The following is a 24,606-nucleotide window of genomic DNA, read 5'->3' on the forward strand; positions in this document are numbered from 1 at the left end:
AGGTTCTAAATCTGCCTCCCATGTCTTTTTCAGAGACAGTATTACGGTCAGAAGCTGACACTTTATTTCTAATGTTCTACTGTTTTGCCAAATACCAGATGATTGAATGAGGTGAATTAATCACACACAGAATAATCAGAAGTAAACTGGTAATACATAGAAAAACTAGAATTGTATAGTATTTTAATCACAGTTGCTCTCAGGTTTGTTTAGATGCTGTTTTTTTTTTTTATATAGTTATTTATTTCTTGTTGTTAACTTGGAGTTCCCATTCGTCCTTAAATGCAGCATTGCCTCCAGCACCAGACCGGTCCAGAGTGGCTTAATAGGAAAAAACTTTTTTTCTGTCATTTTCTTTCAGTACTGAGCCACGATGGAGGGATTCTCCCAGCAGGACCCAGACCAGAACTCAGACCAGAGTCAGGGTCTTAAACTGGATCAGGGTCAACAAAGTCTGCTGTCGCTTCCAGCTGATGAAGATGATGGTGACAAAAAACTCACAGATCATCATCCAGATGTGGTGCCGGTCCAGATGAAGGATCAGGAGATAGACCAGGGTCCAAGAGATGAGCAGGTCCAGGACTTTGAGGAAGGAGGTGAGACGAAGCGACGGTGTGATGCTTGTCAGGGGTCACTGATCTGTGGAGGAATTTCTGATCAGCCGTTCAATGATTCAAACTGGATTAGAAAATATTTATTTCTTTAAAAAGAGAAGAAGTAAAATGACAATAAAACATTAGAACAAGCTTCTTGATTTTCCCACTGTCCTTGAAGGAGTCATGTCACATGAATTTTAACATTATCTCAAATTCAGAACATTTCTCCAGAGTTGAAGCTTTTGCTGTGGTGAGGTGTTTCTGAAGGACTTTCTGCTCTCTGGTGAAGATGTGATGGACCCGTTGGATCTACAGAGAAACCCTGAGACAAACTGTTGAACCTCAGACATGGAGGAGAGGATGTGATGGCCCAGCATCAGCCCACACTGCAGCCAGCTGAACAATGAGAACTAAGAGGTGTTAGCTGGCCAGGGGCTCCTGCAGTCCACGACAGGAAGCGCTGGTTGAAGTGTGATCACACCTTCATTCAGAGGCCTGAGATCCTCTGCATGCTGAGAGCTGTGGCTTTGAGATGAAGAGAAGAAGATGAGGTTTCGCTCTCAGAGTTCAGAAAGTCGCAGCTTCACCACAGATGTTCAGGGTGGTTAGAGAGACATCTCTGCTTCAGCGTAGAGCAGTGACAGGAACGCAGCCAGAGCTGCTGACTGAAACTTTATGGCACGATTAAAGAAAATCAGTCATTAGAAGAATCAGAAAACAGAGCAGCAGGTTTATATTAAACATCCACAAACATGAAACATGGAGCAGAAAACCCTGAGCAGTTCCAGCAGCTGAAACCCCTCCTAGTGCACCACATTGTTTCAAACCGAATACAAGTACTTACATGTGAATACTTGCTAATACTGAGTACTGATAAATTCCATTACAGTTCACTGGTAAGGAGTGTGGACCAGAAAGTCAGATGCAATGACTGGTGCTATAAATCAGATGGATCGTCCTGCAGCTTCCTCTTAATTTATGGCTGGAAAACTGTCAGAACCTTCATTTGGTGTTTTCCAGTAATTCACTTCATTTCCGGTTGAGTGAACGCTGGCGTGTCTGTTGCCGCTGCTTACCGGTAAAATTTAAAATTATTTTCCGACAAATTCCTACCTGGGACCTCTGGCTCGCTTTTCTCTTCTCAAGAAGCGATGTGGATTCTCCAGACCACACGCTGGTTTGCAGTCGGCTGGCTCCTTGTGTCTCTTGTCCACCTGCAAGCAGGCGCACTCCTCCAGTATTCTGCTGCTGAACTTTTAAAACTTCGGCACCACACCTGCACTCCACAGCCACCACCTTGTCTTGACATTCACCAGGACATTGCCTTTCAGCCCTGTCGGAGATACATTCACCACGGATCGCGCGGTAAGCTCCAGTACAATGACTCTTATTCCATAAAATCAATTTGGTCCACTACTCGCCGTCATCCCTGTAATGCTGGCCGCTGTGTAAATCACAGTGTCCTGGCCAGCCTGCTTAGGTCGGATAACCCTGCAGCCAAGAACAATTCCACCACCGTCAGCTTCGGCCAACTTAACATCCGCTCTCTCAGCAGCAAAGGGCATCTAATCCAAGATGTTCTTGTGGATCGAAAGCTAGACTTCTTGTGCCTGACTGAAACTTGGCAGCAGCCAAATGAATTTGCATCGCCCGACAAGTCAGCCCCGCCGGGGTTTGTTTACACCTGCTTGCCACGCGCGTGTGGCAGGGGCAGATGTTACACTGCGAGAGTATGAAAATCGTGCCTTTCCCTGCTGCTCTCGTGTTCTCCTCGTTCGAGTACTCTGCCCTCACTGCTGCCTGGACCATCACCTACAACATCTCCTTACACTTTTCTTATCTCTGACATCAAATGCAATTATTCTTGGTGACTTTAATATTCAAATGGACAATAACAGTAATGCTCTCTCCAAAGACTTCAAAGATGAAGTTTTGGTCTGCAACAATACATTAATTTTCCAACTCACTGTAAAGGTCATATCTTGGATTTAGTCTGCTGTTCTGGTATCACTCCCTTCGACTGTAAACCTCATACGCTCCCTTACACTGACCATAGACTCATTACTGTCAATGTCAACCTCCTTCTGTCCAGAATCATTCTCCACCGGATCATTTCATTCCGTAGTGTTAAGGACATCAACATTGAGACTTTTTCTTCTGAAATCATCAATTTTCCCAGGCCACATGCCAACTACTCGCCTGATGACCTGGTTTCCCACTACTACAACAATCTTCATACTCTTCTGAATACTCATACTCCACTGAAAACCAGATCCATCTCTTTTACTCGCTCTGCACCCTGGTTCACTCCTGCCCTGCAAGGACGACAACTGGAATGACTCTATAACAAAACTGGACTCACTATACACAAAGAAATGTACAATAATCATGTAATGCTGTACAAGGACAGTCTCTTCTTAGCAAAATCTGCTTACTACTCTGGTGTCTTTCGGTCCAATCAACACAACTCCAAAACTCTCTTCTCTCTCCTCACCAATATTACAAAGCCGCCTGACTCTCTTTCCCACCACATGCAATCCACTGACTTCTGTAACTCACTCATGTCTTTCTTTGTCTCCAAAATCTCTGACATTCACCAACACCTGACCTCATGGAGAGCTGCAGTCTCTGGAGTGGACTTCACCACCCCATACTCATCACCCATAACCACATTTTCCAGTTTTATTCTCCCCTCTGTCCAAGCCATCTCTGAATTTATCCTCAAATCCAAACCCTCTACCTGTCAGCTCGATCCAATCCCTACAGCGCTTGTTAAAACCTGCCTCTCCTCACTTGCTCCCTTCATCACCAACATCATTCACTCCTCCCTAATCTCTGGAACCGTCCCTCTTGCACTCAAAACCGCTACAGTCACACCTTTCTTGAAAAAACCTGGCTTGGACCCCACAAATTTCAATAACCTTCGTCCAATTTCCAATTTACCCTTCATTTCCAAAACCCTCCAAAAAGTCTGTTGCTTCTCAACTTCATAACCATCTTATTACTAACAATATTTATGAGCAGTTTCAATACGGTTTCCGTCCCCTTCACAGTACTGAAACAGCACTCCTCAAAATCTCCAAAAACCTTCTCATAGCTTCAGATTCAGGTTTACTATCCATTCTCATCCTTCTTGACCTTCTTGACTTCACCGCAGTATTCGACGCCATCTCTCACAGCATTCTCCTTGACAGACTATCATCCATCAGCATCACTCACACTCCCCTCGCCTGGTTCACTTCTTACCTTTCTGGCCGCACACAATTCATTCGACTGAAATCCCATATATCAAACTCTTACCCTGTCTCTGCTGGTGTGCCCCAGTGCTCAGTCCTGGGGCCCCTCCTTTTCATTATCTATATTCTTCCACTTGGTTACATCTTTCACAGACACAATATTAATTTTCATTGCTGCGTGGACGACACCCAGCTCTATCTCTCTACCAAACCATCCTCTTCACTTCCACCAACCTCCCTTACCACCTGTCTACAAAAAATTCATTCTTGGTTTTCATCCAACTTCCTCAAACTCAACAGTTCTAAAACAGAAGTCCTCCTGGTAGGCACGCCCCACACTCTCTCGAAATCTAACAGTTTTCCCATTTCCATAAACAATTCAACTGTCCTTCCCTCCCCTCAGGTAAAGAGTCTGGGTGTCGTCCTCCACAGCACTCTTTCCTTTCACTCCCACAGTGTTACCCGGTCTGCATATTTTCACTTGAGAAACATTTCTCGTCTCCGTCCCTCTCTCACCCCCCACACCACTGCCATCGTCGTCCACAGTCTTGTTACCTCCCGGATTGACTATTGCAACTCTCTTCTCTTTGGTCTCCCCAATAAATCCCTCCAAAAACTGCAGCTCCTCCAAAACTCTGCGGCATGCATCATTACACGGACCCCTACTACATCACCACATCACCCCCATCTTACAACAACTTCACTGGCTCCCCGTAAAACAAAGAATTAACTTCAAAATTCTCCTCGCTACATTCAAAGCACTCCACAATCTGGCCCCATCTGATCTTCTGCACATTGCCACTCCGGTCCGTTCACTTCGCTCCTCCTCCTCTCTCCAGCTTCTTGTCCCCACTGCCCGTCTCGTCACTATGGGGAGCCGAGCATTCAGCTGCTCTGCTCCCCATCTCTGGAACTCTCTCCCCCCTGACATCCGTACCATAGACTCTCTTCCTCTCTTCAAATCACAACTCAAAACACATTTGTTCAGACAGTCCTATGTCATCTAGTCACTCTCCAGCTTTATGTTGTCCTCCGTTACGTTTTGTTTTGTACTTATTGTTTTTAACCATTTTAATGTTTGTTTTGTACTTATTGTTTTTTAACTATTTTAATGTTCTTCTGTACAGTGTCCTTGGGTGTATTGAAAAGTGCTTTTAAATAAAATGTATTATTATTTATTATTATTATTAATAAGGAGGATAAAGTGGTTTTTGGTGGATTCTGTTCACCGGTGTGACAAGGTACCTACATGTTCAAAACCAGCTTCTCTAACTGAGATGATGCCACATTCAGATCTTTAATATGACACGAGTAATAACTTTTTTGTTCATGCATTAATGGGTTTAAAAAAAATACGTGTTTATTCTACAGATTAACCTCTTTGTTTTAACAAGTTTTATTTGACAGCCCTACTTTTGTCTTGTTGGTATCAGGTTCTGTAGTATCAGAATACTTTTATTAATACTGATTAAGAGTACATGAACATGGTATCGACCCGATACTGGTGTCAGGTATTGGGGCATCCCTACTCACTGTACTACACATCCGATCCAGTTTATCTGCAGGAGGTCCACGTTTACATTACAGATTGCATGCTCTGCAGATGTTCAAAATGCAGATTCCCTTCATCAGTTCAGTAAAAACTATGTCTGTACCGACCTGTTTACTGGACCTGAAACTGACCTGCAGAGGGACACCTACAGTAGATCCAGTTCTCCAGATACATGTGAAAGATTTGTTTTCACTGTATCAGGTTAAAGTTGGTCACAAGTCTTAAAAAAGAAAATCCCCCCCCACCTTTATACCAGCAGCAGCCTGAAGCGTTGATCAAAGGCAGGATGATGTTTTCACCAAATTTGTAAATGGAGACTAATCAGACCAGAAATGTTTTCTCTTCTTCAGAGCATTTTCTGGAAACCCTAGAGATGGCTGTGTGGTTGTCCAGATATATGTTACTGTGGAACACAGTAGAAAATGTAAATAATTATCTGTTCTCAAAAGAAAACCACTTTATAAGATAGCAGCTCAGTTCAGCTAGGAATGAGTCAAGTAGTCCTAGGAATTAGTAAAGTAATCCTAGGAGTGAGTAAAGTAATCCTAGCAATGAGTAAATAATCCTGGGAATGAATAAAGTAGTCCTGGGAGTGAGTAAAGTAGTCCTAGGAATAAATGGAATAATCCTAGGAATGAGTAACGTAATCCTAGGAATGAGTAAAGTAGTCCTAGGAATGAGTAGAGTAATCCAAGGTATGAGTAAAATGGTCCTAGGAATGAGAAAAGTAATCCTAGGAATGAGTGAAATAATCCCAGGAATGAGTAAAATAGTCCTAGGAATGAGAAAAGTAATCCTAGGAATGAGTGAAATAATCCCAGGAATGAGTAAAGTAGTCCTAGGAATAAGTAAAGTAATCCTTGGAATGAGTGAAAAAATCCCAGCAATGAGTAAAGTAGTCCTAGGAATGAGAAAAGTAATCCTAGGAATGAGTGAAATAATCCCAGGAATGAGTAAAGTAATCCTAGGAATGAGTGAAATAATCTAGGAACGAGGATGGTAGTCCTAGGAATGAGAAGAGTAATCCTAGGAATGAGTGAAATAATCCCAGGAATGAGTAAAGTAATCCTAGGAATGAGTGAAATAATCTAGGAACGAGGATGGTAGTCCTAGGAATGAGAAAAGTAATCCTAGGAATGAGTAAAGTAATCCTGGGAATAAGTAAAGTAATCCTAGAAATGAGTAACGTAATCCTAGGAATAAGTAAAGTAGTCCTAGGAATGAGTGAAGTAGTCCTAGGAATGTGTAAAGTAGTCCTAGGAATGAGAAAAGTAATCCTAGGAATGAGTGAAATAATCCCAGGAATGAGAAAAGTAATCCTGGGGATGAGTAAAGTAATCCTGGGAATGAGTAAAGTAGTCCTGGGAATGAGTAAAGTAATCCTTGGAATGAGTAAATTAATCCCAGGAATGAGTAAAGTGGTCCTAGGAATGAGAAAAGTAATCTTGGGAATGAGTAAATTAATCCTGGGAATGAGTGAAATAATCCCAGGAATGAGTAAGGTAATCCTAGGAATGAGTGAAATAATCCTAGAAGTGAGTAAAGTAATCCTTGGAATGAGTAAAGTAGTACTAGGAATGAGTAAAGTATTCCTAGGAATGAGTAAAGTAGTTCTAGGAATGAGTAAAGTAATCCTAGCAATGAGTAACGGAATCATAGGAATCAGTAAAGTAGTCCTTGGAATGAGTAAAGTAGTCCTAGGAATGAGTAAAGTAATCCTAGGAATGAGTAAAGTAGTCCTAGGAATGAGAAAAGTAAACCTAGGAATGAGTGAATTAATCCCAGGAATGAGTAAAGTAGTCCTAGGAATGAGAAAAGTAATCCTGGTAATGAGTAAACTAGTCCTAGGAATGAGAAAAGTAATCCTGGGAATAAGTAAAGTAATCCTAGGAATGAGTAACGTAATCCTAGGAATGAGTAAAGTAGTCCTAGGAATGAGTAAAGTAATCCTAGGAATGTGTAGAGTAGTCCTAGGAATGACTAACGTAATCCTGGGAATGAGTAAAGTAATCCTAGGAATGAGTAAAGTAGTCCTAGGAATGAGAAAAATAATCCTGGGGATGAGTAAAGCTGTCCTGGGAATGAGTAAAGTAATCCTAGGAATGAGTAAAGTAGTCCTAGGAATGAGAAAAATAATCCTGGGGATGAGTAAAGTAATCCTAGGAATGAGTAAAGTAGTCCTAGGAATGAGAAAAATAATCCTGGGGATGAGTAAAGCTGTCCTGGGAATGAGTAAAGTAATCCTAGGAATGAGTAAAGTAGTCCTAGGAATGAGAAAAATAATCCTGGGGATAAGTAAAGCTGTCCTGGGAATGAGTAAAGTAATCCTAGGAATGAGTAAAGTAATCCTGGGGATGAGTAAAGCTGTCCTGGGAATGAGTAAAGTAATCCTAGGAATGAGTAAAGTAATCCTGGGAATGAGTTAAGTAATTCTTGTATAATAGCCCACTGGTCAGCGGGAGCTGTCAAACCTGTGTGACATCATGACGGCCTGTGGGTTTACCTGCCGGCAGGTGTTGTGATCATAACGTTGCTCTGATCTTTCTGTTTCCATTCAGGCCCCAATCTGGACCAGAACCGAGCAGAGCCTCCGCACACTGTGCTGGACCCCACGGCCGAGACAGCCAATCAGGACGAAGCCAGGGAGTCAGGTGGTGGCGTCCCAGCGCTGGTTGTGACTGAAGTGGAGGAGGTGAGTCGAGAGCAGAAAGGCCTGATGGGAAATCATATTTATTCATGAGGCTGGAGCGGGACGTCTCAAATTCCTTTGTTCTGTCTTTAAACGGCGCCTGTGATCAGGTTCAAAGCCAGGCCCGGTCCTGACAGCCTTTCTTCATCATCCTGACATGTTTCTGTTCCTTCTCCTCCTCCTCCTCCTCCTCCTCTTCTCTGAGTTTGTGGGTTTAGAGCTGTAATTATTCATCCTGAGCTCATCAGTCCATGGATGTTTCCCGTAATGCATTTGTTTGTGTTGAACTATTTGAAATATTCAGATTTCAGTCTGAACGTTCATCCTTTCATCAGAAAGCTGCAGCTTCTTCCTTCCTGACAGTTTTCTTCTTTACTTCCACCAACATCTCATCTGCTGCGGCTCTTCTCACCACAACAACCACCATCCAAACTTCACAAGCACAGTTTCTTCAAAATGTTCCATCTTTAGTTTGTTTCTGGATTTTTTTTTTATCTCAGGTATTTAGACAGTTAATAGGTTTAGGCTATTATTTAAAATAATTCTGCTTTAATAATGTTTTTTTTTTTTACTTTGTTTGTTTGTTTTGTTTTTTGTTTTTTGTATGAGATCACTGAACAAAAACTTTTTGGGTTTAACGTGACAAAAGAAATGTCAGAAACAGTAGAGTTCTGTTTCTAATATCAGACGAGGGTTCCGAAGATCTGGATCCAGTTTGGGGTAACACTTTCAAAAAATGGAGGATCAGACTTCAGAACCTTTCTCTCTGTGGTGCCCCCCTAACGACGGCTAATCTGGCATCGTCTTCATCCTGCCTCTTTTCTGAGATCTCTCCAGCTAGTAAAAGTCAATCTTATGTTGACTCTTGTCTTATCTCTTATTCTGTCTATTTCTCTTTCTTTTTCTCTTTCTCTGATAATGTCATCTTGGGTTTTGAATCAGTCTTGGTAACCTTTAAAATAGCCACTGTGTTGAAACCCAGTTGCTGCTGTGTGACAGTGCTGTAAAGCAATAATCTGCTGTATCGTGATGATTTAGGATAGGTCATCACAGTCCTGAGGTTTCTCAGCCTTAGGACCTACAGTAATTAGGAAAGCACTCCTGGTAATGTGTAAGGTAGTCCTAACATTTAATAAAGTAGTCCTAGGAATGAGTAAAGTAATCCTAGCAATAAGTGAAGTACTGAGTTTTATACTCACTCTGTCGTTCAGACAGATCTTTGACTCCCCGGTTGATGACAACTGAGCTCCATGGTGAAGTTTGGCTTCTTGTGAGGACAAAGCAGATCCTGACCTGGTTAGCATCAGCTGGGTCATATTTCTGGCCAGATTGTACAATTACAAATAGCTCAGGCTGAAGGCTGATATTTAACTGATTTAATAAGGATAAATAAATTTGTATAGCGGCTTGATCCGTCTAACAGGCCCGTCTTGGCAAGATCAGGAAAGGATAAGATTAGGATCTGTCAACAAGACTGGGGAAACGCGCAAACAATTTATATACAGGAGGTAGTGGGAAACAGGTAGAAACAATTGGAGTAGGGCAGACAATCTCACAGACGGGAAACACACAATGGCAGGAAGTTAAGGGACCTGAAACGAGAGGAGAGTTAGGAATTTCAAACTAAAATAGAGCAGCCAGAATAGGAAACCAGATGTGACAGACAAATTTGAAGTGACAAATAAAGTAGTCCTAGGAATGAGTAAAGTAGTCCTCGGAGTGAGTAAAGTAATATCTCATGAGGAACGGTACTACAGTAGAAGGTAAAAAGTGAACCTGAGCAGGTTTCCAAGCCATCGGCCAATGATGATGTTGGACATCTCTTTCGATGGTCAGGAGGATCCAGGGATAGCCCCCACATTCAACTTAGAAACACAATGAGGATCCAGAAAGAGGTGAAGCCCAGGATAGTCTATGATTGGAAGATCCTTCACTATAAAACCTCCATCATCTCCATGGAAACCAGCAGGACCTTCATGGTTAATTTCAAACAAAGGCAGAGTCATAGGAGAACACATTAGCATAGTTTTTAGAGCTGGAATCCAACTTTCCACCACAAACAGCAACAGTGAGACATGATTTCTGATTCTGGCTGCTAGCTCCAGAGTTTCTGTCTACATGACTAAATCTAATGAGTTAGTGCCATGTGATTGGCTGGTTAGATATTTGCGTAAACAGGAAGTTTTAACAGATGGACCTTGTAGAGAGAAAATCTACATCAGTTTGATATCTGTGTTCATTCTCTCGTCTTCGTTTAAAAACTGTAAAGTTTTTGATCCAACAAAACGGAAATTTATTAAATATTACATCATCGAAACCAATCAGCTGATGCCTGTCGTGCTGCTTGGACGTCCTAACAGCTGCTGCTGCTGCTTAGGAGGAAAGACTACAGCAGATTATCAGAGAGGCCGTCACACAAAGCTGGATGTCAGGGAGAAGACGGGGTCAGAAGCCTGATGTTTGCAGGTGTTTGCAGGTTTTTTCTTGCCACTTTAGAAATGGCTGCAGGTAGAGAAGGAAAGGTGAACTGAAAACATTTGGTACGTGGTACCACCATCCACTGTCGGTTTCTCTGCTTATCTGCTTACAAAAGCTCACTTTTCTTATTAATTTTCCACAAACGAGACATTTTCCAGACAGACATCAAACAGTGAGATTTTTTTTAGATATTGTGAAAATGTGGTTGCTGTGAATTGGTCTGATTGCGGATAATTTAATTCTGATTAAAGCAGGTTTCTTCTGTTTTCAGTCCAGACAAGCAGCAGCTCCTCAGCGAGCCAGCAGACCTGCAGACCTGGTGATCCCTGCAGCCACCAGCATTACCAGTCCCACCTCCAGCATCCATGGAGGAGACATGATCTGCTGCGACCTGCTGTCTCCAAGGAGCGATTCCTTCTCCCTGACCAGCGAGCCCACCGTTTCCAGGAGGGTGAGTGGCAGAAGACCATCATGGCTTCATATCGTGACTTTTAGGACACTAATGGTTTAAAAAATATATATATATATTTTTTTTTTTATTTAAAAGAGCTGGAAATCAAGCTTCGTTTTTTGATGTAGGTATGTGAATAAATAAAAGCTATAACCCCAACTCCCAAAAATTCAGGACAGTATATAAAATGTACATAAAACCAGAACCCACATTTCATTCACAGTAATACAGAAACAACATTCTAGATAATGAAACGGAGAAATCTTCATTTCTGTGTCAACAGCTGCAGCAGGACAGAGAAATCTGCTGCTGTCACGGCTCCAGTTTGGCTAAACGTGAACAGATTCAGGCTGAAACAGATCGTAGGGCTTCCGCTCCAGTTTCTGTCTGACATGAAGGATTTAGTGAGCGAGGACTCTCCTGCTTGTTTTAAAGTCAAGTCAGGTCTTACTGGTTTTACTGGGTGGAGATGACCAAAGTCCAGTCAAAGCATAATCTTTCATGTTTTTGGTAGACTTGTGTTGTGAGTTTGAAAGTGGTTGCACCGTCTCATCCCGCTGAGGACAATCAGACCAGCCCATCATGTTCCTCAGCAGAGTTATCCATTTTCATCATCAGCATCTCTATGGAGGGGTCGTCGGGGGCAACACGGAGCCGCTGTAACGTAATCATAATTCCCCTGACCTCTACTGACCCCTGTGAGGCTCCAACAACGAGGGCCACGCTGCAGAACAGAAGGCACCAGACGCTCCAAAATGGCTTTTTCATGTGGAACAAAGAGGCGGCAGCGGCAGCGAATGACGGTGAGATTACAGGCTGCCGGTTCTCTGCCCACACAGCAGCGGCGAGGAGGTGTTCGCTCATTAAACCCTCGTCTGGACCTTTGAATGCAGCACTGAAAGAAACACGCGGGGAAATCTCAATTAATATGGAAATGAGAGTTTTTATTTCTGGAAACATCTTTAGTCGTTCCATCAAATACACAGAGAGGACAAAGCTGAGCTCCACATCAGGAACTTTCCTCCAGGAACCAGAACTTCTGGAAGAATTCGGATCACCTTCAGTGTTTCTCAGGTTTTCCTCTCACACAAAGCACAAACCATCAATCCCGTCACCCACTCTGCTGCTGGTCTGGTACCAGATCACCAGGTCACCTGATCACCGGTCACCAGATCGCTGGGTCACCTGATCACCGGGTCACCTGACCACCGGTCACCAGATCATCGGGTCACTTGACCGCCGGCGCATCTGGTAATCGCATGATCAGAACACTGGATCAGAAGTTCGACCAGTTTCTGCTCACCTTCAGAGAAAATCTTGGATGATGGTTTCAAAACACCCAAAGAAAGACAGCGAAGGAAAACTGAGAGATCTTCATCTCTGGGAAAATGCTGCTCAGTTCTGGGTTCAGATCTGGGATCGAGTCGAGAATCAGGTCTAGGATAAGGACTGGGATCAGGTTTTGGATAAGGACTGGGATCAATTCTGGGATCAGTGATGGTATCAAATCTCTTTTATTTTAAATTAGTCATAATGTAAAATTTGATCTAATATTACAAAATCTACGCAATTAAAATTAGTCCAATTTGATCACAAATAGATTTGCTTTTTCTAAATAAACCAGCTATGGTGATGATGTTACCAATGGTTTGTCACTTAATAATTAATAGTTAATAATTCTGTTAATGGTCAAATTTTCCTTCAAGTTTCATTTAAATCATGGATTTCTTGTTCTGTGTGATTAAAGAACATTTCTGTGAAAGTAGTTCCCACCATCAGGAAAAATGCTCTATCTGGATATGAAGCAAATGTGCCAATAGAAGTCTTCAACTCATTTACTTCAGTAAAACAATCCTGGATTTATTTCGGAAAAAAACAACTTCCTGCTTGTTTAGAAACCTGGGGATGCTGTGGACACCTTTAAGTCCCGACTAGTCTCAGGATCAAACTCCACCCTTGGCACACGTTACTGCATGAGTCATCACCAAATATAACATCTCTGTAGATGTTTATACAAAACTGTCTCAGATCTTACTGTTAGACCATCTTGTCCCAGTCCGGGGTTTATATGCCGCCACAGATCTGGCTCCAGACGTCTGGCCACTCTCATTGATAGGCTGTCTTCACATAAAAATCAAGTCATACAATCATATCCTTAGCCTCATCTCACCCAGACAATAGACATTGAGCAGAACCCTGAACGCACCACAGGAGACCTCACATGGAGGTCAGGTTTCATCTCTTGGTTTCCCGTCCTTGCATGCATTAAATGAGACATCAACTCATTTGTTCAAACTTTTTAGCTTTATTTAAACTTTTTCTGTGAAACATCTTTTTCTTGGACTGGACTTGGACTGAAACAAAAACTTGTTGAAGGTTAATTCTTGCAGAAATGAAAATGTCAGCAGATAAAGTTCATTCACTGCCGTCTCTGCTTGCATGAAAGGAGTGTCTACTCCTCCTCATCCTCCTCATCCTCACCCTCAATCCTCAGCCTTTACCTCCTCCTCTTCCTCTCATCTCCTTGAACTCTGTAGGGTTTCTCCAATCACCAGTTTGACGGAGCAGTTTGTAAACACCTCCAATTAGGACAGCAGTTGTTATAGAAGGTCCTGAACGGTGAGGAAAAGGAGGGTGAGGAAGAGGAGAAGCCAACCGACCATGTGTTGACAGGATGAATAGACAGTGGAGGGGAGAAGGCTGAGGAGCAGATACCACCTGATAAAGACCTCACAGCTCTTTGGCATGAGGTGAAATCTGTGATGTCACCTGACTTCCTGCCCACATGCCCCGCCTCCTGCAGGTCTGCAGACCAGCTGCTTCGTGCAGTTCTGCATCCAGACTCATCAAACAGTTTCACAATGTTTCCTTCAGATCCATGAAGATCATTCTTCTATAAAACCTCTGTACACGAACACAAACCGGATCTCTGCGCCCATCTTCAGTCAAGAAAAGATGCAAACGCACCAAAATGAGAGAGACATAACCAGAGCAACGAGAAAGAAAAGGCTGAATTTACCGAACATGAAGCGGAGCCACTGCTGAGATGATGATGTAAAAATGCATTATGATCAACAAGCTGATCATAATGCAGACCTAATGCATTATGATTGTAGAATTGTACATCATATTACAATTACATTTGAGCTCAGTTTACACTAAATAAAATGGTGTATGTACATGTGTAAACCCCCTACTGTACATTCACTGATAATTGATAAGTTATCCACTCTGTTATACCCTCTTACTCTCCATGCAAGTCCCTATAAACAAGCCGTTATTTATATCATCCACAATAAATAAGAATATTTCATGAAAGAAAAGACTGAGATGGTTCAGTGAAACTATATCTCTTATTTTCACCTCACCTTCCAACATGATGGCAGTGTGTATAAATAACATATTATTTGGGGGGGGGTTGCCAGTTGAATCACTTTATGCTGTTATAATAACATCAGATGGTCAGGGTAAAGTTCAGTTTAAAATGTGACTTAAAACAACAGAATCCTACAACAGTTAATACCTGACACGATGAAAGCTGACATGTGGTTCTGTTAACAGTCCGATCCATTTACAGTCCGGTCCTGTCCTGCAGAATTTAATCTGAGAGGTGTTTAATGTCCCTGTCTCTGCATTGGAAAAAGCGAGTATAAAGGGTGGACATTATATTTTTTACTGTGATTGCTGGTGTCAGCCTCATTGTTTTTCCTTCTGTCAGATGGTTTGGGTTTTGTCTCTGGAACCAGCAGCAAGAACAGGTTTCATCATAAAGCCTCTGTTTTCTTAGCTTTAATTCACCTCAACAACGAGACACAGGCAGGTAATCAGACACCTCAGTGAGCGGTTCACTAATGGGGGGATGAAGAGCAGCATCCTCCTCCTCCTCCTCCTCTCCTGGGACTCCTACCTCAGCAGCAAACTAACACACTTAACGTCCATCATAACACCAGGACGCAGCACTGCTGTTCAGACAGGGTTCATCTGTTATTACCCACAATCCTCAATGTGTTTCCACCCAATGTGGAGAAGTAGGTCACAGTAGAACCACGCCAAATCAGTCTGACAGCTGGTCCCAAACCAGGTCCCAAACCAGTCTGAAAGCTGGTCCCAAACCAGGTCCCAAACCAGTCTGAAAGCTGGTCCCAAACCAGTCTGAAAGCTGGTCCCAAACCAGTCCCAAACCAGTCTGAAAACTGGGCCCAAACGTGCAAAAGCTGGCCCCAAACCAGTCCCAAACGTGGTCCCAAACCAGTCTGAGACCTGTTCCCAAACCAGTCTGAAAACTGGTCCCAAACCAGTCCCAAAGCTGGTCCCAAACCAGTCCCAAACCTGGTGCCAAATCAGTCTGAAAACTGGTCCCAAACCAGTCCAAAAGCTGGGCCCAAACTAGTCCCAAACCTGGTCCCAAACCAAAAGGAAAAGCACTGAAGCCACTTGGTGGGAAGCGACCTGTTTCCATGGAGACTCTGCTACCACACATGGGAGTGTAAATGAGCCACATAGTGTTCTGTAGAAGCTGAGGGTCCAAACCCAGAGTCCTGATGTGGTCTCCATAGAGTTGGTCCTGCAGCATCAGCAGGCAGCAGAGGTCTGCATGACAGGAGGACAAAAATACTGTTTATAAAACAATGTTTGATCAGATCACGTTGTTTACAATAATCAGTAAACATGTGTGATGTTAACATAAAGATCTGTGAAGAATTCCAGTTCCCTGATTGGCTGCATTTTCCAGACACTGTCAACAGTTTTAATTCTCCACATCGCTCACTGTGAAGTGCAGTTTAATGTCCTGCTGGCAGAAGAAAGTCCACAAACATGAAAGAGATTTCTTCATGTATGAGACGGAGACAACGAAGCCGTGCTCGTTACCACGTTCAGATGGTAAATAAAGATGTCAGGTTGGAGATGAAAGCGTCTCCTCCTTTCTGAGGTGTCGCACTGAGCTGCAGAGCTGAAAACGTCTTTTTACGGATTTAATGGATTCATTAGATTTGACCCATCAGCTCCTCCAGGGAGCTTCATCCTCCGTCTGCTAGAGGCTTCTGTCATGTTCACGCTGCTGGAATGAGCCCACACATGGCGATTAAAGCAGGGTCCCATTCATTTTCCACCGATTCATTACTCACCGATTCATTACGCACCCATTCATTATGCACCGATTCATTATTTAACAATTCATTACACACCAATTATTTACATACCAAGTCATTACAGACTGATTCATGATAAAGTGATTAACTTTCCACCGAGTCATTACACACTACTACAGACTAATTCGTTATGCACTAATTCAATATGTGTTGACTCATTACACCAAATATTTACACACCAATTCACTTCACACTACTTCATTCATTCATTATCCACAATTTATAACATAATGATTTGTTACAAAGATGTTACAAGATTCATTAAATACCTCTTAATTATTTCACTGATTACAAATTAAACACTAACGCATTATCTATCTATCTATCTATCTATCTATCTATCTATCTATCTATCTATCTATCTATCTATCTATCTATCTATCTATCTATCCATCCATCCATCCATCCATCCATCCATCCATCCATCCAATTAAAAACGCTTTTTGGAAATAATATTTCAATGTTTGGAGAAAAAATCGGTGTTGAACTTGTTATATGAAATAAACTTGAGAAATTATTAAGAAAAAAAGATAAAATATTAGTTTTGAAAAATCAAGAATAAACTCGTACTTTTTATTTTAATTACTTAAAAACATTTATAATACTTTAAAGGAAAATCAAAAAGAATGTATGCTGGAAATAACACGTAGGACATGAAGAAATGTGTGTGCTGTGTTTGTCTTTGCAGAGTGAGGATGATGATACGAGGAGCATCACAGCTTCATCCGTCATGGTGAGTTCATGAACACACTGATAAAAACCCTGCTGTGTCACTGTTTGTTGAACAGCCGTCAGCTTTCACACAGACCAGAAACAAACAGATCCTCTCCCTGCATGCCGTTCCCATGACAATATCCCATAATGTCGGGATGCAGCGCCGGCTGCTCATTGGCTGTGACGGCCTCCCGCCGCTGTCTGACTGGAAGCAGCAGGAAGCTGCCTGGAAGAGGAGCGTAGAGAAGTTAGTGATCTACGAAGGAAAAGTCAAACATCAGACCCAGGCAACCTCTCAGGCGGAGACAAGGCTCCTAACTCGAAGGAGAAACCAGAGTTCTGTCACACATAACAGACCACTTAGCAAAGAACCGGTTTAAACTTTTGGCTCTTTGACAAAAAGTCACATGATTTGTTCCCATTTCTGTAGTTTCACGTGTGAAAACAGCAAAGACCTGAAAGTCTGACAGACAGAAAACAGGAAAGAGCTGAGGCCGAAGATTCATCAGAAATGGTCTCCATGGAAACGTGTCTGTCAAAAGCCGGGAGAAAAGCCCAAGGTAGGTCACATGACCCAAGACTGGACTGAAGATCAGCGAAAACAGGTCCAGTAGAGGGACGGATCCTCCCCAGAACCCAGACCTCAACAGGTCCGATGGAAGGACGGATCCTCCCCAAAGCCGGGACCTCAACATTACTGAAGCAGAGTGGGATCATGTGAACCAACCTGCTTCTATGCTACGTTAGCATTGCTACTTCATGGTGTCTGTGACATGGTCTGTATAAGCGACCTGTGCAGGGGGCTGAATGATGATCTGTACTGGACCAACTCTGGTTCTTACTCAGATACTGGATTTATATTTATGTTTGAAGCGGCTTCAGTAAATCAGCTGTTTCCTGTTTTCATGGAAAAATAAATAATAATTCTGGTTTAGAACCTTTTTACCAGAACTGAAATAAAATAAAATAAATTAACTTTTGCATACAACAAATATTAAAATTGTTTAAAATAATTCAGTTTTTTTGTTTGTTTTTTTGTGTGTCAGATCTGAGACCAAATGTTAATGATCTGCAGTTTTTTGTGATAAAATCTGTCAGTAAAACAGTGTAAACAGTGTATGGTGAACCGGGATGATCTTAAACACTCCCATCATCAGAGGGAAAAATATTCCTGGTAATGAAGTTGCCTTCAGGGACTGGAGGATAAAATCCTTCATCCTCACATTTATTGATCCATCTCATAGATCCTGCCAGCTGGTTTCTGCCGCTGCCTGTAAATGAATCATGTGTTGTAAGCAGCATTTGAAGCCGAAGCTGGGAGTGTTTTCTTGACTCTGGGACAGGAAGTGTGTCCCGGTGCCCGGCAGTGCCGTCAGGCTGAAGGACGCCCCCCCCCTCTGTGCTCGCTCAGCTGCTGTAATTAACATGGAGGTATCAGGTGAAGAGTGAGGACGGCCTGGCAGGCCTCTGATTAAAGTCCTGGTGGTGCTTCGCAGCACCCCACTGCTCAGTAAACACCTCTAATGGCATCATGACCCCCACCTGCCTGGCAGCCCTGCCGCGGCTAGAGGACAACGAGGTCGCCGTTGTCTGATGGAGGATGAGCGTGAACATCAGAACCTCTCAGCTCCGTCAGTTCTGCTTCATGTATGAAGTAGACCGGAAACACAAACAGCTCCTTTTCTTCTTCTGTGGTTTCCTGCTGCTGACCGGTGCATCCATCATCCCCCCCCCCCCCCCAGTCTCTGTTCCACAGGGTCCAGCTGGATCCTCTGGAGAAGGATTGGATGAGGAGCTGCGCTCTGGGGAAGGTGGCGGCTCAGCGTCTGCTGCTGGCTCAGGAACCCGGTCTCGTCTTGAAGAAGGTCTGCTGACCCCCGATGAAGACCCGGTCTCACAGCAAACATGATCTTTATTTATAAAGCATCAATTCACAACAAAGTCCTCTCTAGGTGCTTTTACAGATGCAGTCAAATTCAATCTAATTAACTGTAGTCCAAATACAGTCCAATTAAAATAAATCTGATCTACATTAGTCCAATTTAATACACACCCATTTACTACACACCGATGCATTACACAAGATTAATTAACTACTGAATCATCAATCACCGATTCATTACACATAGATTCATTACCAACCAGTTCATTACACACAGGGTGTGTCCCAATTCAGGGTCTGTGCTACGTAGTCTACACACTTCAAAGTCACGTTCATGAAATGGGACAGCCTACCTAGCCAAAAAGAATTTCCCATAGCAACAACACAGGATGTTGAATCACTTAAACCTAAACAGTAAAAAAAAAAAAAGACTCTCTGAAGCTCTGTTGTTTTCCACACTTCATTAACACCTTAAAAATCAATTAATATAAAATATTACAGGATTTTTAATGTCACCATTTAACAAACATGCTTTAATGTACTTGGTTTTGTAACATTTCTACTAAAGTTGAGTTTAAAAAAACATAATTTTTTAAACTCAACTTTATTGAAACCTAAAAGTACTCTTCGAAACTTGGTTGCTGATTCACCACCATCTTGTGTGCAATGAATTCTGGGAGAAATGAGGCGGCGAAGGATGCGTCATCACCAGCCTTCGTGTGAGACCAAACGAAATGCGGATTTGAAGGGTGGATTCGAAGCGCCCATCAAATTCTGTGAAATGAGACAGTACTTTGTACACTGCGGTGACGCATGTGGCCGACGAATCCGCACTTGTTGGTAGTGTGTGTGCAGACCCTGAATTGGGACACTCACACTTCAGTACCTACTAATTCATTAAGTACAGATTCATCTATTCAAAAAATCTATTTATGGATCGATTCAAAGGAAAAAAAATACCATATTGATTCATAAAACTTTTTTTCATGTCATTTTCGGTAATATGACCCTAGTCTCGTGTGACTTACAGAGACAAGATCTTAGTATATATACACAACTGGTTTCCTGCATCGCCTCCGTCCAATTAGCTTCTCTTGCCGAGATGAATGAAAATGAAAAATACTTTATTAATCCCAAAGGGAAATTCAATATTGTAGTAGTAGTAATTTTTTTTTTTTTTTTTTTGATGTCACATTCAGATGTTTTCATTCTCCAGTGTGGATTACATCCACCTATAAAGTCTTCTGCAGTGTATTACCACTCACATTAGCTGCTAGAGCTAAGACCACGGGCGCTCATATTAGTAGCTAATGCTAACGGGTTTTGCCATGTTCCACAACAAGAAATAATGTCACCACACACGTATGTACTTTGAAATAAATCCAACATGGTCATTTAAAGCCACATTTCCTCTAGAACAGGTTTCCAGTTAATCCTTTTATCAAACAATAAACAGTCTGATGCTATTTATCTGGTTTCCATGACGACATGTCATAGCTGCTCTCTGTGTCCACGGCAGTCAGCACACACATGCACACACACACACACACACACAGGTTTCTGTCAGTTTTCCGTTATTAACATCAACACGTTATATGGGATCTGAACTTTAAGAATATTTAGAGAAACTCCGCTGAAAGAAACGCTTTCACCAGGACATTTAAAAAGTTTAGCTTTTCTGTCCTGTGGTTTTGTTGTGTTTTTTTCCAGCCCAGCTCAGATTATTACAGTAATCTGATTACTCCCAGATAACTGATTTTGATTGTACTTAGTGGTTTATAAAACAATAGTTGTCTGAGAACGTCTTTAATATTCAAGAAAAATAGGTGGTGTTACATAGTTGAATCGGATTTTATCAAAATCAAATTGAAATCAGCTGTTGGGAATCGAATCGATTCAGGAAATTAGTGACGATACCCAGCCCAGATTCATTAGGCACAATCAATTACACATCAAATCATTACCCATCAATTATATGCATACTGAATGATTACCCATTGATCCACAAACAAATTTATTACCTGTCGATTTATTACATACAGATTAATTTTGCACACAATCATTACCCAACCGTTAATTACACACAGATTCATCTCCAGAACCAGATCCAGGAAGAAAAACCTCCATCAGAACCAGAACCAGGGAGAAAAACCTCCATCAGAACCAGAACCAGGAAGGTACCAGCAGATATACCTGGAATCTGTTTTCATGTTAATACCAAGGTTCTCCTCACGTTAACATGCTTTTAATTTAAAATTTTCAGGAGAATAAAGAGACATTAAACATCACGTGTGAGGACCAGATTTAATAAGCAATGTTTTGCTGTGAGACTGAGTTCAACATTTTCATTCAATTATTTTTTTTCTAAAAGTCATGAATGAAGAAAAGGTTATGAAATTAAATGTTCTGTTTCTTTTTCAGGACTTCATCACTGTGAGTAAAACACATCCAGCTTGCGCTGATCTGGATCAGAGATCACCATCAGCGTGTTTCAGGATCACCTGAAACCCAGTGACCCTTTAAAGGAACAGTGTCATCGTTTTTTAAAAAACAAAATATTCAGATCTCTGAACATCTTATTGGTTGATTGCAGCGTTCAAGTTGAAGTATGATGATGTAAAAAGTAGATGTTATGGAGTCTGACATGTTCAGAGTCTCGTAATCTAGAACACAGACGGAAACTCTGCCGACATTAAAATGACAGGAAACTGAACTTTAGTTTGGCTGAAAGTCTAAACAGAAACCAGTTTGTGCTGACAGCTCCACTGATCCACCAGAAATTGGTTATTGATCAATAACAGCCCAAAAACTATCAGCATCACCAAGAGTCTCAGTCTGTCATGGTTTAAATGGTTCACCTGATATGTGTTGCCTTCAAACACCGTGGGAAACCTGTCGGTGAAACTCTGACACCTTCAGAGTCGATTGATGAAGCAATGCTGAGATGACGCATTCAAAAAGCAGGAAGGAGTCAGTAATCTGCTTATTGGGATGGAGGTGGGGAGGGGGTTGTTGGGGTAAATGATCCAATTAGTTTCGATAAGCTGCTGAGCGTCAGACAGCAGATGATGATGAGGAAGATGACATGAGATAAAGAGGAATCCCATCAGCAGGTAATGGACATATCCTCTGACCCACTGAAGCAGTCCATCCATCCAAATAAGGGTCACAGGGGCCAGGGGGGGCATATAGACCATTAATAAGAAAAATCTAGATTCTAGAAAATAATGAACTGATTATTACAGCTACCGTGTTCATCAGCATTATCCCAATTAGACCTGAAATACTTCACTGACAATAGTTAAAACAAGAAGTCTGAGCCCAATCAGGAGTTTCATCACTGAGCCTGTTTCCATGACCTTAAAAATCAGTTATCTAGGAGTAATCAGAGTACTGTAATAATCTGATATGATTAATCTGCATTGACTTTTGAAATATGATATTCAAAAGATCGTCACTTCCTGTTATTTTCAAAACATCTGGTCTTTGTTGAATGTGGTGGCGCCCGCGGTTTAGCCTTAGCTGCTAATATGAGAACCAATGATCTTAGGCTGTGTCCGAATGTGCACCCTACTCCCTACATAGTGCCCTATATAGGGGTCCCGCCATTTTGTCGTAGTGTTTGAATGTCCAGAGAAAAAATAAGTAGGGCACTCAAAATTACCCACAATGCATCTTGAAAAGTAGTGAGCATTGATGATCACTAGACTGGTCAATATAGACCACAATGCATTGCGAGCAGAAGCTCAACATGGTGAAAAAATTGAGCTGTGCGAAATTACCTATAAGCAAACAACCAAAGACTAAAATACAACATCATAAAAATAAAAATATTTATACACAACTTTGGATTGCATTTGTAATGACACTTTGACGTGGGTTGTGGTTGCCGTGGTGATAGCGGTAGTCACGTGGTTTATGGCGAGGAAATAGGCAGTTTTGTGTTCGAATCGCCAAGAGAATAAGTGCGCTATGTAGTGTGCTATGTAGTGCAGCCCATTGTAGTGAAAGAGGGAGGCAGGGAACTTAAATACTAAAGAAAAAACCTCTGTCCTTGATCTGAAACTAGCAAGCATCCCAGCGTGCTCCTAATGTTCCTCAGTGGAGATAATCCAGTTCGACCAGCTGTCCTGGCTCTGTGGTCATCACCCTGTCGGCTGGATATCCCGTTTTTCTTTAATGGCGAGGACTTGCAGATATCCTCTTAAACTGGACGGCTTCAACCCCACATGTCTCTTCAAATTATAATTCGATGAGGCTGACGTTCTAACTTGCTTTTTAAGTGCAGTGCACTGTCAGTCTTCTGCACAGTATGTAATATTCCTGATGCACATGCAGCCTGTGATGCGCATGAGGTGAAAAGAGAGGAGCTGCAGACGCAGCGTGTGCAACACATTTGTAAATAAAGAACTTACGTGAGGTAATGTAACAGTCGTGCTACACTGACTTCACACTACGTTTCCCACCATGCATTGCGCACTCTAGCATAACTTCTTTATTTACAAATGCATCATGTTCATTTCAGTGATCACAGAAAAATGAAGGTATTCATTTGAATTTTAATTGTTGCACTGCTATTTATTTATTTTATTATGTGATGGACAGCTGAACTTTAAAAGGTGAAGGTTTGTGATTGGTAGAACTACAAAATATATAATGACCATAAAACTGTTTGAGTTCTGACATTTGTGCAGATGTGTTGTTCTTGATCTTCTCTGTTTCTGTTTGTGCCCTCTATGACCTGGTGTGATGAAACCTACCGGAACATGAAGGGGGTGAGTGTCTTTTCCTCACACTGTTCACCTGCACACACTCAGCCTCCATGTTCCCCTTCCACCTTACCTCAGATGTCTGATCATCTTCACTTTTAAATGTGATTTCTGCTGGTTCAGGTGTGTAGAGTGTGGAGAGGTGGTGTGAGTGTCTGTATGTGTGCTTGTGTGGGGTTTTTTTTTTTGGGGGGGGGGGGGTTCCATGGGTATATGTCTGCAGCCGGGGGCCTGTTGTCTCATCCCTGTCTGTGATAAGCAGCCGGACGTTGCACCACACTGCAGGTTTCATGCTCATTAAGGCCGATTTGGGCCCCGCGGCTCCGTCAGCAGAGACGTGTAATGATCTTGTAATTACATGGTGATTAATATGTGAGCAAACTGAGCCTGAAGGAAGACAATAACTTCCTGTCGTTGTTCGTCTCCACAGCAGATTTCACAGTTTTACTCTGAACACGTGGAAACATGATTGTCCCCGTTTCTGCGGCTCGGTGGACTCTCCGGGTTCTGCTCATGTCTCAGATGTTCCTCAGATTCATCGTTGAGACAAAGTGTGAGTCCGACGGCGTCCACATATGGCAGCACGGCGGCAGGCTGCCATGGAAAACTCCCGCCGATGCCAGCAGTGCGGTCTCACACGGCGTTAGGAGCTTTCTGTTCAGGAGCTCCTACAGTAGGACCTCACCATATGGCCTCATCTAATGCACCGATCACCCCCCCAATGGTGGACCCCCACCACCACCACTTGAGAGCATTCCACTTCTTTTCATGCTTCACTTGATAAAAATGGAGGGAGTGAAATTTTCACCTTCTGATGTTTTTTTTTCCTGCTGCTCTGCCTGCCCGTCATTCAGAACCTCCGCAGGGCCGACAGATGCCTGCCGCAGCCGCCCTTCCTCCCCTCAGATCCGTCTCTGAGAGTCTGACGGTGGTCTGAGCTTCATGCTGAGAAACTCTAGTATCCATCATGTTAGAAAGGGTGTGAATGTGTCACACTGACACTCCATTTAACCAGCTAACCTATAGAGGCGGTTTAACTACTTAACAGGGACAGAGTTCAACCAGTAAATCAGGAGACAGTTTAACCAG

The 24,606-nt window shown here is 42.4% G+C and overlaps 2 protein-coding genes across 2 annotated transcripts in view; both read left to right on the forward strand.

Moving 5' to 3' along the window:
- Nucleotides 1-24,606, forward strand: part of b3gnt9 (UDP-GlcNAc:betaGal beta-1,3-N-acetylglucosaminyltransferase 9) — a 615,230-nt gene that overhangs the window by 77,782 nt on the left and 512,842 nt on the right. The gene's annotated exons all lie outside the window — the stretch shown is intronic.
- LOC121647518 lies at nucleotides 374-24,443 on the forward strand. Its single transcript, XM_041997039.1, has 7 exons — nucleotides 374-596; nucleotides 7,943-8,076; nucleotides 10,823-11,002; nucleotides 16,841-16,885; nucleotides 18,609-18,731; nucleotides 21,170-21,181; nucleotides 24,372-24,443. Exons 1-7 carry the CDS (start codon nucleotides 374-376, stop codon nucleotides 24,441-24,443), a joined length of 789 nt encoding a protein of 262 aa, XP_041852973.1.

The sequence above is a fragment of the Melanotaenia boesemani genome, chromosome 10 (genome assembly GCF_017639745.1).
Source record: "Melanotaenia boesemani isolate fMelBoe1 chromosome 10, fMelBoe1.pri, whole genome shotgun sequence".
NCBI classification, from domain to species: domain Eukaryota; kingdom Metazoa; phylum Chordata; class Actinopteri; order Atheriniformes; family Melanotaeniidae; genus Melanotaenia; species Melanotaenia boesemani.